The sequence below is a fragment of the Taeniopygia guttata genome, chromosome 6 (assembly GCF_048771995.1).
Source record: "Taeniopygia guttata chromosome 6, bTaeGut7.mat, whole genome shotgun sequence".
NCBI classification, from domain to species: domain Eukaryota; kingdom Metazoa; phylum Chordata; class Aves; order Passeriformes; family Estrildidae; genus Taeniopygia; species Taeniopygia guttata.
This window is the reverse complement of record NC_133031.1, coordinates 23075639-23094148: the sequence shown is the minus strand read 5'-3', so window position 1 is coordinate 23094148 and position 18510 is coordinate 23075639. Positions and strand designations below refer to the sequence as shown.

Sequence of the window (18510 nt, the reverse complement as noted above, 5' to 3'; positions counted from 1 at the left end):
AAGAGCAGGTGTCCAAAGGGCCTTTACAAGTGATGGATTTAAGCCCATTTAAGGACTGCTGCACTGCAGCAAAGCAGCCCGAGCACCTCATGAAGGGTCATGGTGAAGAATCAGCTTGGGAACAAGACCTGTGGGCACTGCACTCAAGCACACCTTGGACCTCAGATCCTGGCTCCCATGCTCAGGCCAATATTCTGCATGGGAAGTACAACCAGACATGACAACAAATCCACTTTTTCTGAGAACAGAATGGTCTCACCATAGTTTTTTTCCTCCAGTGAATCCTTGTCTGTGAAATGTGTCCTTTCTATGGTAGGGGAGAATCCCACCAACCCTCTTGCTCTCAATTTTGGTGGTCACTGCTGTGCTTGTACAATGCCTCACCTTTGCACTGGTGTTTGCACTCCCAGTGCAGAGAGCCACAGCCTGCTGGGGAGCCTACCTCTGGCCACAGCATGCAAACTGGGGCAGGTGGAAGTAGGAGGAAGGAAAAGATGTTTTTGGATTTTCCCTCAAATAAGAAAACCTCTCTCTCCACAGGGTGCTTGTAACACTCAGTGCTACAGCTCAGAGCTTCCTTTTCTCTTCTGAAATGCAGCATTTTTTAGGACCAGGGGGAAAAACAGGTAACAGCATCTCTCTCACCCTCTGCTGGGCCAGAATCTTGGATGTTCATCCCCTTTTTACTGATATCTGTTCCTGGGGCTCCACCTGCATGTAGGACACAGCAGTGTGTCTGTGGACAGCCTTACAAAGCAGAGTGGGGGCTGGGGCATTATGTGTTTACCATTGGACTAAGATGCCTCTCCCTTGTCTGGATGAACCAGTTTAGATTCAGGCCAATGGGCATGAGGAGGCAGTGATTGGGGTGAAAGGGAAAGGGCTTTCAGATAGTCCCATACACGTGTCACATCTGTGGCTGTTGCCTCCTTGTTGTCCCTACCCAGGCTACCCCCAGAGCTGCCTGTCCTCCCAGCTGCCCCGGGGCACTCAGCAGTCCAGCTCAGGGCTCTGTTTCCAGCAGTCTGCCAGGCCAGGCATGCAGGCAGTGGCATTTTTGTCCTGTGTCTCAGTTGCAGAGGTAAAGGCTATTACATCCACTCCTGTAATTGTTTGAGAGGCTCTAGCAAGAAGGGCAGAGCTTCCATCACCTGTTTAAATTCAGCAGGACAGAGGAGGTGGCTGTAGCACATCTGCCCCTTTGACACCCAGAGAGCACATCAGCTCTGTTCCCAGCATCTGTGGTCACTGCACTGAGTGTTGGAAAATAGAAGGAATGGTGAATACCTACTGTTGCCAGGTAACAGCATCCACCGTGCCGCCGGCCACTTTCATGAACCTATGGGAAACAGAGGAAGAAACCAGATAAGCCCACTGCTGTCACAGGGGAAATCCTAAACAACCAATGCTCATCCTACGTTCTGAGATAATAAATGTCGCCATTGTACCCACAAATACTTCCTAATGAAGCCTCTGTGTCCTTAAATAGAAGGAATAACTTCTACTTAATCCAAATGCTCGTAGCAAGCACAGCTGAGAACAATGAAGTGAAACCCAACTGGCAGCAGAGCTCTGGGCATCATTTTAGAGCAGGTAGTGAGAGCTTTGGAAACACAACAACATTTCAGGAACAAGGTCTTGAGGTATATATTCAGTTCTGTGACTTTAACAACTCTCAGTAGCTATTAAATAACATGTTTTAAATGTCCATCTTAAAAGGATATACTTCTTAGCCCCCAATATGTATTTAATCTGAGAAATTCTTTGCCTGAATTCAAGCAAGGACTAGAAAATGGAATAAAATGTAAAAAAAAAACCAGCAAAGCTATTAGGTGCAAAAATGCCACCTCCTGCTCAGGAAGCTCCTGAGGAAGGGAGGAAAAGCTGGACTAATACTGCTAAGTGCTTTCCTTTTTTTGACTCTTTCTTTGGCATTGGCTATTAGCAAACTGTGGGATTCTGACCTGGGTCAAACCTCTTCTGGTTTATTCCATTCCTGTGCCTAACCACAGCACTTCCATGGACAAGGGTAAAGTCAGTGATATATGGGTATTATTCTCCTGGTGGCTTCTGACCTGACTAAGAATATACCTGTTCCAGACAGACTCCTGTTTGAGTCAGACTTGAGGCTACACAGGTGCACCTGCTCACTCTGCCTGTCCCAAAACCAAAGCAATCCCTAACCCTGGACACCATGTGCAACCACCACAGGAGGAGCTGGGAACTGCAGGGGTCTCTCCCTGGTTCCCCAGCCCAGCAATCCAAACAGCACCTTGGAAAACTGCAGCTCCCACCAGGAAGCCCAAGCAGCTCTTACGTTCTTATGTTTAGGGTATGGATATGGAAACACATAAAGGCACACTCTGGGTGGACAGGCACGTTGTCTGTGCAGGAGTGCAACGTGCACTGCCTGGCTGATGCATTTTGGAAGTGGTAGTGCACACACATGACAGGAGACATTTGCCTGAGCTCATGAATATGCTGAGAAAGGAAACAGTGCTGTATTTCCTTGGGCTGCTTTTGATGCACAAGGATTCCAGGAATGCAGCAGCAATGTCACAGCTGTCCCAGCTCCACGCAGGGCTGAGTGGTGCTGGGTCCTGCGGCCCCAAGGAGAGCCCCACGACCAAGGGTAGGGAAGGGGAAGGTTTGTGAGGAGAGACCATCAGACTATTTGTCATGGCAGGGACGAGCAGCAGCTTTCTGGCACATGAGCCTCTAATCAGGTCTGAAACAAGAGCAGTAAGCTTCAGGCTAAATATAGCTCGGAAATGATCATTCTGACTTTAAATTAATGACCACAGTCAATTATAGACTGGGACAAAGGGGCAGCTGGACCCTGTGGAGCATAAGAGGATGCTGGCAAAGGCAGCAATAATAAATCCCTGCAGACAGAGAGGGAAGAGATACAATTAGAAATGGAAAAACAATAACATGCTGTAAACTCCTGTAGCACTGATGTATCCCCAATTCTGCTGCCCAGCAGTGCTGAGAGCTCAGCTCCCAGGCTCTGTAAAAGATGCAAAAGCCTTTCTGAAATGCTTTTACATCTCTCCTGGGGGTCAGGCCTGGAAGACTGGTGGCAATGTGATGGCTGGGGACAGCTCCTCCCCAGATGAGCAGGGGGAGAATATCAGCTGGGCCAGCCTCAGTGCAGCCACAGGGAGAGATGTGAGCTCCCCACAACTCACACTGGTCACCTGGAAAAAAGAAAATTATGCAAATATTGCTGAGGAGGTGTTGTATAAAACTAAGTGTGCAGAAATATACCAAAAGAGTAAAAAAACCCCAGCTGCCAGGTTTTAAATTCCCTGTACAGGGGCTGCTGCATAAAATGTAATACACAAAGTCTATAAGAGTAAACTAATGAACTCTAAACTGAAATTATGAACACAATCTGTATTGGATTTGAAGATCAATATGTTGCAATTGGATTTGAAAATTAGCCCAACTTGTTTTCTAACCTCAAATGCTTTATATTCTGGCTGAACGGAAACCATCCTGGACTTTATTGAATCACCTCTTCAGGCTCAGCTTGGCACTCTCCCCTCACAGACCAAAACCATGAGCAGACCATGCTTAAAGGAAGAAGCTCTCTGGTTTTTCTTGCCATTTTCATAGGGCCTATAGCCCTGTTGAAGACACACCATCTACAGTGGTCGTTGAACAGGGACTGAAAAGCAAAGCAAACCCTCATTATGACCTCCTGGAGCAGCAGAAGCAGGACAGCCAAATGCTTCATCTCCCACATCTCTAGGAAGCCTCTCGGCCTCTTGATAAAAAGTTCCTGAGAAACTGTTCTGGAGCACAGGCAGCACAGTGCAAAACAAAACCAGGACAGAACAGCCCTGGCTTGCTCAGTGTTCATCTTTTGCCTCTATAATAACAAGATAAATCAGTTAGCTGTGTTAATATCAAAATCTTATGATAAAACATACATGTCTAGCTCAAATTTTCTTTTGCATGTCTTGTTTTCCTTTCTTTCTGTTTTCTTCCTTTTTCCTTTTGTTGAGATTTTTGCAAGATGAAGTTCCTGGTAGTTCTTCAAGTCCTGCCTTAAGAGCTGGAGTTGTTGCTGGAGCACCCCAGATCTTTGGGCAGTGGTCTCTAATCTTCAGAGGGAACCTAGAGCAGCCTGCAGCCAGCAAGGGTTACTGCAGGAACAAGAGATGAAAGCCTAGGGGAGGTGGAGAGGCAGTAATGCACAGGTATCTAAATATCCTTGTTTTAGGAATAGGGATTTAACTAATCCCTTTATTCCTCTAGCACCTGTGCAGCTCCATCCACAGGTTTTGAGGCCAGTGAAGATCCATAGGGTCAGAATGCCCAGTGGTGGCACATTTTCACTTGGGATTTCCTGGGCTGTGTGATTTCCATGTGCACGGTGCAGGCTCAGTGAAGCAGACGCTTCCGGCAGAGCCCAGATCCCTGCACATGTGCTGCACAGATGGGCTGGGCTGGCACAGTAAATCTGCCATTTTCCTACACACCGGGTCTCTCTGTGAGCACCAACTGACCCTGCAGCACATGTGCACTAAATCCCTCCCAGGAGCAGTGGGACAAGCTCAGCCCATGCTGTGCAGGCTATAGGGGTAAATGCTGTAGCATTGCCCCATAATTCAGAAGGGTGGCAGCCCCAGTGCCTGCCCATGTAATTCCCCTGGCTGGTTTCCACGTATCAGAAACCTGGGCCCATGTTAAAATCCTCAAGAAGTCTTTGAAATCTTCTGGGACAGCATTTCTAGGTGGGAAAGCGGAACACATCAGAGATGTGTAGAGGAATAGGAATCTTGGGTAGGGAGTTTCTGATTTGAGGATGAGACAAAGTCACTGAGCTTCATATGGACACCTAGGTGATAGGGGGTAGGTTTAGATCAGGGATTAGCAAGAAACTCTTCACTGTGAGGGTGATAAGGCACAGGAGCAGGCTGACCAAAGAAGCTGTGGATGCCCCATCCCTGGAAGTGTTTAAGGCCAGTTTGGATGGGGTCCTGGGTAACCTGGTCTACTGAAAGGTGTCCCTGCCCATGGCAGGGGGGTTGGAACTAGATGATCTCTAACTTCCTTTTCAATTCAACCCACTCCATTACTCTGTGATTTGTTTATTTTCTTACCCTTGCAGCTGGCTCTGTGCCAACATCCCATGCCACCCTCGCTACCTGTGGGGCCCTGCATTGAGCTAGAGCTGAGAAAAATGTAATTCAGCATTGCTCAGTGGCTCAAACAGTTCACAGCTCTGTCCCACAAATGGTAGTGCTAGCACAAGGTGGGGCTCACCTCACAGGGCATGTGTGAGCTGTGGGGGCAAGGAGCAGGAGGGCTGCAACATCTCAAGATGCTACTGGTACCCAAACTCTGTATTGTGACACCATGGGTCAAATCTGACCTCTTCCAGAGCATCTCCTATAACCACATCTCCCAGGACCACAACATTCACTTTTGTGTTGGCAGATACCTGAAACATGTCTCCTGTCCTGATTCAATACTTGTCAGTCATGGAGCACCTACTGCAACCTCAAGTAAATTGCTCCCATGGTTAATTAGCCTCCAAGTATGTTATTTCTCATGTGAATGTGTCTGGATTCAGCTGCCAGCCTCTGGAACTTCCTAGGCTTGTTCCTGCTACATTAAAGAGACATATACCTTTGGAAATCTCTTTCCCATGCAGGTAATTGCAGATCTTCATCCTTTAAATTATTAAAAAAGTTTTAAAAAGCAATGCTGTAACAAAGAATGCAGCTGCACAAGGAGAAAAGTTGTTATCGCAGAGGCACCCAAGTGGTTTAGCATCTGCATGACCTCTGAGTGCTGGACTTCACAAACATGGGTTATTTCATCTGCTACTCACTGAAGAGCTACAAAACAGAGTCCCTACCCTACACAAGCCCCATTAAATGTAGGAACAAGACTGGCCTGCCTGTGGTTCTGGTGGTGGCCTGCTGGATCCCTTGAGCACAGTGGCAGAGCTCTGCCCTTTGAGCCAACAGTGATGGGTAGAAAAGAACTTCATCTTGTGTCTCAGCAGGCTGGTGAGGGTCACTAAGGCCCAGGCTGCACTTACTGACTTCTTCAGGTTCCAGCAGCACAACTGAATACCTGCAGCAGCAGCAGCAAGAGATACTAGACCCCACTAATGCTACATGCTGCAAAGCCTTTATCCTGTATGGATAATCATGAATTTCATTCTGGGGAGCAGAGGCTGGTGTGAACTAGGTATAAATCTGCTGATATGTTGTATTCTCTGTCTGCTCAGCATCACCTTTCTTCAGCCAGCCTGGTCTGTGGTAGGGCTGCACAAGCCTTCCAGCAAGGAGGGCTTTTTGTCCTTGAGGGGAGCTCAAGGAGTTAGGAGATAGGGACTCGCCTACCTCTAGCCTCCACAGCACCCTGTGACAATTACTTACACAGTGCCACTGTGTACCATGTGAATAACCTTCCTCCTCCTTCACAAAGCTTCCTTCCAAACTACTTTCTGCACTGTGAACAAACCACCCCCTTCACAGGCTCTCGAGCCCCGGTACTGTTCCCTCTGAGCTGTCTCTCTTCTGAGCTGTGGAGGCATGGCCTGTTTAATCTCACGTGAAGAAATCACACACCATGCACATCCTCAGCTTCTCTCTGTAACCTCCTGGTTCTATTACGTCTTTTCTGAGATGAAATGACTAAGATGGTAGATAGTAATCAGAATGAAGGTACAATGTGTACTTACACGGTGCTGTAATCTCATCTATGTGTTTTCTTATCCATTTTGTTTTTCCTATACAGGAGACTGTGATTCTGGCATTCCAGAAATCAAATTAAGTTTCAGAAGCAACAACTATATTAACTCTTTCCTCCTAAAGAGCAGTAGCTAAATCTTTTGCTTATATCTCAGCTCCTTGACCCTGCTATATAACCAAGTGCAAAATGAGTCATCACATCCTTCACACCTCATTTCAATGTATTTATGAATTGAGTCACTCATAAGTTCAATGCTACCAGAGCTTGAGTTCATGCTGCAGTGACCTCCTCCTCCCTTTGTAGCATTAATTTAAAGTTCCTTGTCTTGTGGCTTAAATTTTTGCACAAAATTCTTGCTCTGGATCTATTGAGTGTTCTGGTACAGTCTGTGCCACCAGCCTTGTGGTAGCTTTTGTAATACAGTACAGCAAGGATATACTTTTTTTTAAAGAAAGGCAAACAGCCGAAACAACTTCTAAAAATCCAGTGTTTACAAGTCCCTGGTGTAGAATATGGCAGAAGTCCTTCTCAGCAAGAGGATGGGAAAAATGCCTACTTTCATTCCTAAAATTCATCCATTCATTCCTTTGCCGGATAGCACCTACTCCAGTTACTTATTTCTCGTTCTTACTTGAATTTAAACAAACAAGCTCTGTCCATATTGTCAATGGCTGCTATTTGGATAAAAACTAATGCCTGAACTGAGGCGTGCTGACCTGCACAGACAGGCACAGGCCTCTTCATCCTCATGATGGCAGAGACATAAGGCAAGGGCAGTTATCATCAAAACACTACCAAAGCCTCCCATTTTAAGCACTTTGCTTTTGCTTTTGCTTTGGTGGAACCCCATTGTGCCATTTCATGAACTGTAAGCTAACAATTCTCTCTACCAGATAAGTGTTAGAAACCTTGGCTTGGGGTTGATTTGTGGGTGAAAGGAGCAGGGCTGAGGACTGAGTCATATATTAACTTGATCCCTGCTTGGCTGCCCACAAATAACTAAGACTTTCCCTCTCCCAGTCCTGGCATATCCACAGATGGCAAGGAAGAAGGACTTCTTAACCACCACTGACAAAAGTATTTCTTCAGCTTTATGGGCTCCTTTCAGAACAAAATCACCAGGAGACTCAGGGAACGTGATGGGTGGCTAAGTCTCCACAGGCAATACAAACCAGGGGCAGGAGGCAGTAAAATCACAAAAGATGAGATATTTTTGTGCCTTGCGAGGGGAAGACTGACAATTGAGAGCCTTGTCACCTACTTCTGCCACCGGGCTGGAGGTGCTGTGTCCCTGTGACCAGAGGGTGGATGCACAATGGTGACTGCAGTAGCAAAAAGGGGCCAAGGAGGCTGGAGAGAGGGCAGAGAAAAGCCAAGGAGCCACAAGATCTGGTGACTGTGAGATCTGTGAGATGAGGAATAGGGAAAGAGTACAGCTCCAGACAAGAAAGATTTTGACTTCTCTGGTGACTCAGCGGTCTCAGGACCTAAACTGGCCACAGAGCATGAACAGCCAGTCTAGCATGGGAAAAAGTGCCTGACAGACCTTACCCTGCTGGCATTCCTGCAGCTCCTGCCATGGTGGAGTTACTTGTGAGTTACCAGTGGCAAAAACTGGGCTACACCAGCTGAGGAACACTGGGTCATGAGAGCCCAGAATCAAATCCACCCAGACATGCCAGCCTAAATTTTGTACCACATGTTTCAAGCTTTAACAGCTCTCCTTTAGCATCTCTCCTTCCTTATAGCTTTTCCTCATGTTTCTTCTTTTCCAGCACCAAATGGGCTATCCAGCCATGCATTAACCTTTGTGTCTGATTCCTGATCTGCTGTTAAAATCTATGTTAATTCCTTAGAATCCCATAATTTTTTCCCCAAGCAAATTCTGAGCAGTTCTGGGATTCCTGTACCCGCAGACACAGTAGGTAGCTAACATGGTCTGCTCTGCAACAGCTCAGGCTGCATGAATGGTCTAATTAACACCTCATCAAACTCAACTGTTGGTTGTGTCTGGAGAAATTCCCTCTTGCACCTGTGCATCCACAAGACACCATTTCTAGCCTCCTGCATAGTAGGAGCAGCTCTCCACGTCAGAGCCTGTCCTTACACCATCAGCAGCTCCCCATGGCAGAGCCTGTCCTTACACCATCAGCAGCTCCCCACGGCAGAGCCTGTCCTTACACCATCAGCAGCTCCCCACGGCAGAGCCTGTCCTTACACCATCAGCAGCAGCCCAGCTCCAGGACCTGCCAGCCCAGGGTGACACGGATGGCTGTGGCTGCTCTGAGCCAGTGCTCCCCGCAGGGTGGTGGAGGAGCTCAGGGGCAGTAACTCAGCACTGAAGGTAGAGCAGAGCCCAAGCTCCTGTGCTTCAAGCTCTCCTCCCCTCACTATATCCCACCTCCACCATTGGGAAGTGCACAGCTGCCACCCAGCACAGCTCAGTGTCACCTGCCTAAGGACAGCCTCTGCAGTGGACAGCATGCACATCCTCCTGCATGCTGCAAACTTTTGGGTGCTCGAACTGTTCATTACTGCAACAGACCCCAGAGAAAGGTGGCACCTCAGGAGGGGTTCAGTCCCACCCTGTTCTGGAGGACAGGCATAAGGATTTAGTCAGAAGAGCCCTGGAGGTGTTCAGCAGATACAAATGCCCAAGTCATGTTGACACTGCCATTATTTCAGGACAAAACTTAAGCACAAAAATAAGTTTAGTTTGGTTGCTTGAGATAACAGCTAAAAATAGAGTAAAACCTTTGGAACACAGAGAATGGAATAGGAAAATGTTATTCTAGTTAATATGTCACAGTGACACTTTTCTCTGAGTGTTTTGGGACCTCAGGTATCTCCAGAGGCTTTCCCTGGAGAACATCTAATGCCAGCTTCCACTGCTGAATAACATTCCTTGGGCTTGTCTGAGGTATCCTGTCCCATTAGTTCTCCTACCAAAACTCACTTCCTCACTTTGTGTAATACAACAATGCTTGCCTGGCAGACTAATCCACCCATCCCATCTTTACATTGGGGGTGTCATCTCACCCCCCTAGCCTTGGTTAACTCTTGATGCATAATCTTCCACTTGACATATCATCTCCTACATGGCTGACTTCTGCTGTTCATCACAAGTTTTTTAAAAGAAGAGAAAAACTACAAATTTCACATCATCAGGAGTATGAGCTGCACACACTTCAGTCAGGAGACTTCAGCCTACTGTACAGCAAGGCAGGTGGAAGATTTGCCTTTGAGAGAACCTTCCTAAATTCCCTCTCCTCTCTCCTGCTTGCTGACCGTGTGTGGCTTGTTCAGGACCCTAAGAGGCATGTCCTGGCTGTGACAGCACCAGGCACATGCTGAGCCACAACCAGTGGACCAGCTCTGGATGCTGCTGCAGAAGACAGAGCTCTCGGTAGCACTAACCCAAATATTGAAGAGACCTTGGGGAGCCACTGGGAATAAAGCTCACGCTGTCAATGAGCTTAGGCACCAGGGTTTATGTGTTTATCCTTTTGCAACTCCATGTCCAAACACTGCAAATGAGCCTATAGCCCTTTGTCTTTGTGTAATCAGACATGTCCCTCCTCTTTACGCCCCGTCTGGTAATAATGGGGTCTTTATGTGGAAGGACCAGCAGCTCATTTTTCCACAGGGCCCCACAGGCTGTAACACCATGCAGGCGTGTGCCGCTTGCTGTGAGCTGCAGACACCAGGATCTGGAGTGCAGGACACAAGGTTTCTCCATGGGAGAGACAAAACTCTTTGAGCACCCATGGAACAGAGTTATCCTGGAAGGCAGGAATGGCAGCAGAGAAAAGAACCTATAGCTTGGAGAGCAGGCATGCTCATCAGAGCTCTCCACACCAGCTGGGGGGTTTATGAAGAGCCCCACTATCCCGTTACCAGGGCTGGAGCTCTTACAGACCTTCCCTTTCATTTGAGGTGGGGTGTCTGCCATTATCTTCACCAGACTGTACACTCCAGCCTTGCTCCCAGGGTTGCTGTCAGTCAAAACACAGCCCAGCAACACTGAGCTGCTGGACCACCCTGGCCGTGCAACTTGGCTCTTCCGACCCCTCTTCCCTGGGACCCGGCTGCGGCGCACGAAGGGCAAACACAGCAGTAGGACTTCCCTTTCTCTAATAGCTTCTTGGCTCTCATCCCCATTGTTTTCCTTACTCAGCCTGCTCCTCCCGGCGCTAATAGATTTCCTGCTGATCAAGGCTACTACAGCGTTCCGTGACTCCCCCTGCGCCGCTCCCACGCGCGGCACCAAGCGCCGGCTCCGTCGGGCGATGCTCTCACGTGGCATCGGTGGCAGCCGTGGTGTGGCACAGGGGCTGTGCCCCCACTTTCGTCAGTGGGAGGGATGCTGGCGTCGCAGCTGGTCCAACCAGCTTTATGGTCTCTTTGTGCTGCTGCAGCAGAGCTGAGAATCTGGCCCTGGCTCCCTCCCCGCCTCGCTGGGGACTGCATCAGTGTGCTGTTTATTGTTTCTGCCAGATCATTCCTGCAGATGTTAATGAATGCTAGACCCAGCTTTGCTCCCAGCAGAGTCCCTTCCACACCTCCCCCTGCCCAGCCTTCTGCACTGGAGTTTCTGTTTACAGTCCTGCAGGGAATTTCCCTTCTGCTGCATGGTCTTCGAGCCACACAGACCCAACTCCTGCTGCCAGCAGGCTCCCACACCTCCCTGATTCCTGTAGCTGTCCCATGTCACCTCCAGGTGTCTGTGTCCCTCTCTGTCACTATTCCTTCTCCACCTCTGGCCTTCCCAAACTAGAGACATGCCAATCCCCCTAGGAGGGAGAAGAGAGCTTGGCCAGTGAAGAAAGTTGCTACAGGTTCTTCCTCTGCACAGATGAAGAAAGCACAGGGAGAAGAAATCACCAAATGGGAAGAGCAAAGCAATTTGTCCAGGAGGACTCAGAGATAATAACGTGCACATTGGTAAGTGGTGCAAGGATCCACATCCTCACCCTGCAGCTCTTGGGCTTGCAGCTGCCTGCATCCACACCACTGCATTGTCTTAACATCCCAACAAGGTGGACACCTCAGTCTGCCTATAACTGGGAAACGCTGGAAATGCTTGGGAGAGTGTGAATCAGTCCATCCCAAAATCCCACCAGGGACCTCTTTAAAGCAGAACTTTAGCTGTACACATGACCATGTTCCAAAGCCTCTGGTACTGTGGTGGCTCAGCCACCTAGAGCCTCACTATCCTGGAAGCTGTTGGACATTGGGAAGCCAAGGAGCAAGCTTCCTGCTGCCAAGGACATTGGTCTCAGGAGGGGTTTCTGAGCCCTCTTTGATCAACCCAACACCACTTACCCTTCCAGAAAAGCAACGACATTCTTTCTGGGCCTTCCAATGTTTGGCCCATAGAGGTGTGCTCTGGAATAAGTGCGGATAAGCTGCAGCAGGCTTCTCAATTGAGTGTAGTCCTTTCCCAGCTGGCTGCCATTCACTGAGCGGCCGATCAGTGTCCGATAGTTATTGGGCTCTGAGAAAATAAAAATTGACAAGCAAAACTTGTCAGCTCTGCTTTCTCCTCTATGCTTCCAGATAGACACAGCTCACCCTGTCACACAGCTTGAGCTCTGCAGAGGATGCAGGCAGCTCCGCAGAGCAATAGAAGGAACCTTTGAGGAGTGGACGACAGCCACTGCCTGCTCTCCTGTGCCCCTTTTGCTGTGTGCTGGGTGAAGGAGCTGGTGTCATGCTCCTGTCCCCATAGTGTTGGCCACCTCCCCTGGCACTGTAGCCAGCATACAAGTCCCTACAGTAGATGGCCTGGCCCCCCAGGACCAGATGGGTCCAGCAGACAGGGCAGAAACATTTCATGTACTTAATACCAACTGAAAGAAATATCCAGCTAAGAGACTCACTCACACCAAGTCTTAGAGGTGGCACTGCCTTACAGCAGGGGCCTTTAAATCCCTCTGAAAATACACTGGTAAAGCACCCTGGGAGCTACACGTATCCTCTTCCTGAGGAATCTTTCTGCTACAGAAAACTGAGTATCTTTCTGCTACAGCAAGCTCCATTCCCGTGGCTCTCGTGTTCCCACACTCACCATTGCCCAGCTCCCAGGAGATGTTGTACTTCTTGCTGGCACTGTACTTCAGCAGGCTGAGGGCATTGGAGCTGTTCCAGGAGTTGTTGGGATTTCGGCGCAAAGCATTCAGTGCAAAGATCAGGTGAAGGCCAGAGCAGTCAGCAAAGTTATAGAGTTTGTCTAGAGACCTGGCTGGGAAGAAACAAAAAACAGTTTGTAATTCAAAGGAAAGCTAGTTCCAGGGGGGTTCAAATGATCCTGCTGTCCATCATACCTTGCCTTCTGTGTAGGATGAGCCAGGGTCAAATGCCATCCCCACGACATCTGTAACCACAGAAAGGCACCTGACCTTTGAAACCCAGATAGGATTCCAGGTGTGGGTTCATCTCCTTCCAGCATGAAACTTGGATACCCTCCACCTCTGTGTCAGAGATGGGGCCATGTTACCAGAGACAAGTGACTTTATAACATTGCTTTTCATCTGATCTTGGCAAGAAAAGTTTGTCCTTTCCTGTGTTTATTCTGCCTTGCATCTCTTTCAGAGCAGATCCCTGCAGTGTCTGGGGAGAGGACAAGAAAGTCACCACCCTAAAGCTGCCACCTCTCCTGCACCCCAGAGGAGCCTGGTCTTTGCTCCCTAGGCTCCCTGCCTATGACCTGGCCAAACCCTGCTGCCACAGGCCTGCCCAGGGTCTGGGGCTCTGTGGGATCTGTGTCCTATCTGCTGGCCCCAAAACTGCCTGGATGGCATCTCCCTGTACTGTGGCCTCGATGACCAATGGGAGCACCAGCCAGCAGCAACAGAAGAGACCAAAAACAGAGCTGATCCACTATTTAGGGAAGTGCAACATTAGCACAGGGCAGAGAGACAAAACACTTAATGCCCTTTTTTTATGAAAATTTCCCTAAAAACTCAACAGCAATCACATTGCTGATGAAACTAATGTCAGTGCTAGCAACACAAACTCATGTGACAGCAAGAGGAGATTTGGTTAGAGAGCAATTAGATAACTCTGGTGTTTTCAATCATCCCTGCCTGTTGAACTGCATCCCAGGACACTCAGCAAGCTTCCTGAAGCAGCCTTGGAGATGCAACCACTTAACTGCGAAGAGCCACCAGGGATAGGGAGGTTCCAGGGGGCCAGGGAGGGCAGACTGCAGGCTCCACTTTCAGAAGAGGAGAAGGAGGTGCTTGGAAATTACAGAGTAGGCAGACTGGCTTCAGGTCCCAGAAAAACACTTGGACAAGTAACCAAGTTGCTTGTCAGCACTTACAAAATATAAGGAGATGATCAACAGCCACAGGAGAGTGCCAAGAACAAATCACACTGAAGCAATCTACTGACAGGAGAGCAGGACTTGCGGGCAGCAAAGCAGCCATTTAGGTCTTACACCTTGATGGGCTCTGAGGCTTTGTACACAAAGGATTGCACACGATGTTCTCTCCAGAAATGGAGGTAAGCCTAATCCAGACTGAACTGCAGTGAGAAATACTCACACCCAGGTCAGCTTCCAGTCATTTGTTGTTACAGTGAAGGGTCTAGGCAACCTGCTCCGGATCTATTTGCACATTTCCAAAACAAGTGGGGCATAAAGGAGCAGAGGATACATCAGATTTGCCATGGCACCAGGGTGATAGCATGCACCACCTTTGCCAAGGGAGATGAAGGATGAAGGGGATGAAGGGAAGGCCACCACACACTCAGGGAATTGCTCTAAGCCCAGCAGTGATGCTCCAAGATTTCCTGTAGCCATGCTGCCCACCTGAGGCGCAAGTGGAAGAGGGAGCTGCTCGCTCCAGGTAGGATAAGCTGTTCACTGTATGTCTGTGTTTATTCTGTTGCCTTTCCTGGTCACTAAAAATCTCAGTGAATACAGACCCAGGTCTGAGGTCTGACAAAAACAAACTTACCTTTTAAAGTAAAGTTTTAAGGAAGGTCCAGGAAATAAGCTAACGGAATAACTAACATTTAATGCAACACAGGAAAGTTAAGGAAAGAGGAAGAATGCAAAAATGTGGAAGAGAAATTCTCATTCCCTTCCACAACCTTTTTCAAAATGCTACTGGTTGTTTGAGTGAGAAGTAGCTGCATTAGATTAATCTAATGTATTCATCCCAATGGTTCAGGCACATTAGCTGTTTTTTTTGGATGTTTAGTGAATTAGAGACAGATACAGTTACTTATTACTGATTTACTTCAGACACCCAGGCAAAAAGCTGCACTTGAAGTGGGACTCCTATGAAGTGGAGAAGATAGACACCCAAATGACAAAACAGGATAGCAAAAATTGTGTTACCTGCAGTTCTCCTGCTAGAAATGAAACCTTTTCACTGGTACAAAACAACTGTACTACAAAAGGGGATTTGGTTCATGTTTAGGAGCCACTGCAGAAGACTGGGAATTGATTTTCCATGCATCCATGAGAGGAAACAAGATGTCTGTTTATCCCAACACAGGGCCTGCCACTGTGAAATTATATTTTCCCCATTACACTTATTTTATTTCTATGTGCCTGGACGCAGAGATGCCACGTGTATTTCATGTTCTGCCACAGCTTTCCAAGCTGGAAACGTCAGCAATCAGGGGAGTGAGCTAGGAGAAACACACAGATGTCTGGGGTTTGGTCCTGCGCGTTCCCAGTGGCCTCCCAGGACAGATAAACCTGTAGCCTGCACTGAAGCTACAAAGAGCAGAAAAGCACTAATAAACCCATCTCTGCATCACACCAGATTGTTAAAATGGCCACTCTTGATACCAAGACTAGCAGGTACTGAATCCACTTTCCTCCTTCATTCTTGGCAACTGTCTTGGGATAGTGCAAGCTTGGAAGCACCAGCCCAGTGACCCTGGCAGAGTCTTGATGATCAGTTTGCACAGAGCTAACCATTAGTGGTTAAAGGGCATGTCTCTCACCTCTGAGATGATTGCCTTAAAAAGTGGATATCTTCATTGCAGACAGCTGCAGTTGGATGACAAGAATACTGCCATGCAGTGTGTGACAGCAGTGTGCTTATGTGGCCAAGGAGGCATCCTGGCTTGTATCAGCAGGACAAGGGCAGTGATCGTCCCCCTGTACTCAGCACTGGTGATGCTGCACCTTGAGTGCTGTGTTCAGTTTTGGGCCCCTCACCATAAGAAAGGTGTTGAGATGCTGGAGCGAGTCCAGAGAGAGACAAAAAATCTGGTGAAAGGTCTGGAGCACAAGTCTTTTAAGGAGCATGTGAAGGAGCAGCATCCAGCCTGGAGAAAAGGAGGCTCAGGGGAGACCTTCTCACTCTCTGCCAACTACCTGAGAGGAGGTTGTAGTGAGGTGGGGGTTGGCTTCTTCTCCCAAGCATCAAGGGATAGGACAAGAGGAAAGAGCCTTAAGTTGTGACAGGGGACATTTGGATTGGATACAAGAAAAAAATTTCTTCACTGAAAGCATTCTCAAGCATTGGAACAGCCTGTCCAGGAAGTGGCCGAATCAGTACCCCTGGAGATATTTAAAAGATGTGTAGGTATGGCACCTAGGGACATAGTTTAGTGATGGAGTTGGCACTATTAGGATAATGGTTGGACTGGATGATCTTAGATGTCTTTTTCAAACCAAATGATTCTATGGATGGCTAAAGCACAAAAAGAAACCTATTTAGAAGACTTTGAGTGATGCCCAGTCCTCCATATGTACAAATAAGGCCATAAGAAAATGCTATAAATATTTTACTGCCATGACTAGGGACGGCAACATTACTTTTGAGTAATGAGAACATGAGGAATCGCAGTATTATTAACAGCTGGCTAAAACTCACTTTGAATTCTGGATAATTGCACTGTTTTTTCTTCATCAAACAAAGAAAATCATACAGGAATTTAACCTTTCCCCAGCTAACAGATCATTAGGCAAGGCTTTCACAAAGCACTTCAATAGAAAAAGCCATTGTCGTACCAGAATGAATCTTAATAGAGCAGAACTAGATTTATAAGATGTTCTCCTTGCTCCTTCCCCCCTCTGCCCAGTGCAGAGATGCACATGCTCAGCACTCATGCACCACTTCAGCTCAGGAATAACAAAAAAAAGAAAAAGAAATGTGCAAGGATGCTGAGAGTCAGCTTCTTCCTTTTATAATGCTCCTGTAGCTGGAGTGAGGCTGCCCGAGGCAGCAAAGCCCCAAGCTCTATCCCCTCACACCCAGCAGCAGTGTTGGTGGGGAGGTCTCACTGGGGTGGGTGCCTTGGTGGGTTTGGGACAAACAGCAGCCAGTAGTCAGAGACAGAGACAGAGGCCACTTAGCCCTGGCACAAAAATTAAATCAGAAGATATTTGTGATTTCTCAAACTTTTACATAATTGGTTACAGAGGCTTCAACTCATCTAGGGAATGGATGCAGCCAAACAATGCATGTCTGGGTGGCCAGCAGTGAAGATCTGCCCCCAGTTCTGCCCTCAGATGAAGCTCTGCACAGAAATTAAAGCTTTTAGCTGCTTGTATTGGTCTCATACCCTGCACAGAGAGAGACAAACAATTTCAAAATGCAGAAGGCGTCTGTGGAACCACAAATGATGGTGGGGTTCAAGGGACAAGTACGTTCTTTGGGATTCTTTCCTGAGAACCCCAGGATTGATTCAGGGGTCTCGTGTGGTGGTAAAGTCTCTCCTCCAACCTTTGCTTCCAAAGAAAACTCCGCAGCCTCTTGTGGTTCGGTCTCAAGGCAGTTCATTGCTGGTTATCTAAAAGATTGTCTTCGCCCGCTGAGGCTGCTTTGGTCAGCGGCCCAGGCAGAGTCACACACACTCCTGACACCCTCACTGCCTGGTGTCTTCTTCTTCTCTTCCCCCACCCAGGGCTGCTGCTATCTTTTATATGATATATTACGTGTTATATGTTTACAGATTTTCCTCAATACCTACTACCTATGTTACAGCGTGCTTTTCTACTCTAAACCAATCCATGAGTGCCAGCATCACCAAGAACATGGAGGCAAGGAAGATGAAGGAGGAAGAACAGGATCAGCCCACTTTCCTCCATCTTAGAACTTCTGACCCCCCTGTACAAAGTAAAACCAAACCCCCCTGTACAGGTGTTAAAACCCCCCTGTACAATACTAAAAAATGTTCCCCTCTAATTTGTAATTACTTCTACTATACCATCTAACCCTCTGTGACTGCTTGTTCCACCTTCAAAGTTGGTAACTCATTCCATGACTCAAACTCAAAATCACAGCTGTTTTCAGCTGCTTGCCAGGGTCTAAAATGATTCTGACCAAGGCCTGGAACCTCCAAAAATGTCTGAGGGACATTTTGAGTTCCAACACTTCCCCATTATTCTTCTTTTTATACAAGGCTAAATTTTAATGTTCTCTGAAAGATGGATGGCACTTAACTCTGTAGCATACCAACACAAAATCTGAGGCACATTAAAATATCTCTGGCAGTTTAAAATAATTGGAAAGACTTTCCAGTTGTAGTTACTGAATTAAACATTATACTAGAGACTTTATAAAGAGCATAGTATAGACTGCTGTTTGGTAAGAGGGACAGTTCAAGAATCTCTGGGTTTGAAAGTCTTCCACATTTTTTATTCTGCTTCAGGAATTTTGCTTTGTCAGAGTTTAGCATGAAGAGTGGAAATTCATGTGCACACTGAGACAGAAGCCGGGATCAGTCAGTGGGCTGAGGGGTGGCGAACATGGCACGGTGTTCCAGGGGCTTTTGCAACTCTGGGAAGGCAACCAGAAGGATGGGAAAGAAGAGCCT

General features: G+C 47.7%; 1 protein-coding gene across 4 annotated transcripts in view; it reads right to left on the bottom strand.

Annotated features, from left to right (window-relative positions):
* Positions 1-18510, bottom strand: part of HPSE2 (heparanase 2 (inactive)) — a 107180-nt gene that overhangs the window by 22878 nt on the left and 65792 nt on the right. For 3 of the 4 annotated variants that reach the window (XM_030276203.4, XM_030276204.4, XM_030276205.4), the window contains 3 exons: positions 12791-12964; positions 12046-12217; positions 1292-1339 (listed from right to left, as the gene is read on the bottom strand). In XM_030276203.4, the coding sequence (XP_030132063.1) occupies positions 1292-1339; positions 12046-12217; positions 12791-12964 (394 nt within the window). The remainder of the gene's footprint in view (positions 1-1291; positions 1340-12045; positions 12218-12790; positions 12965-18510) is intronic. The other variant, XM_072931169.1, reaches the window with a different exon arrangement.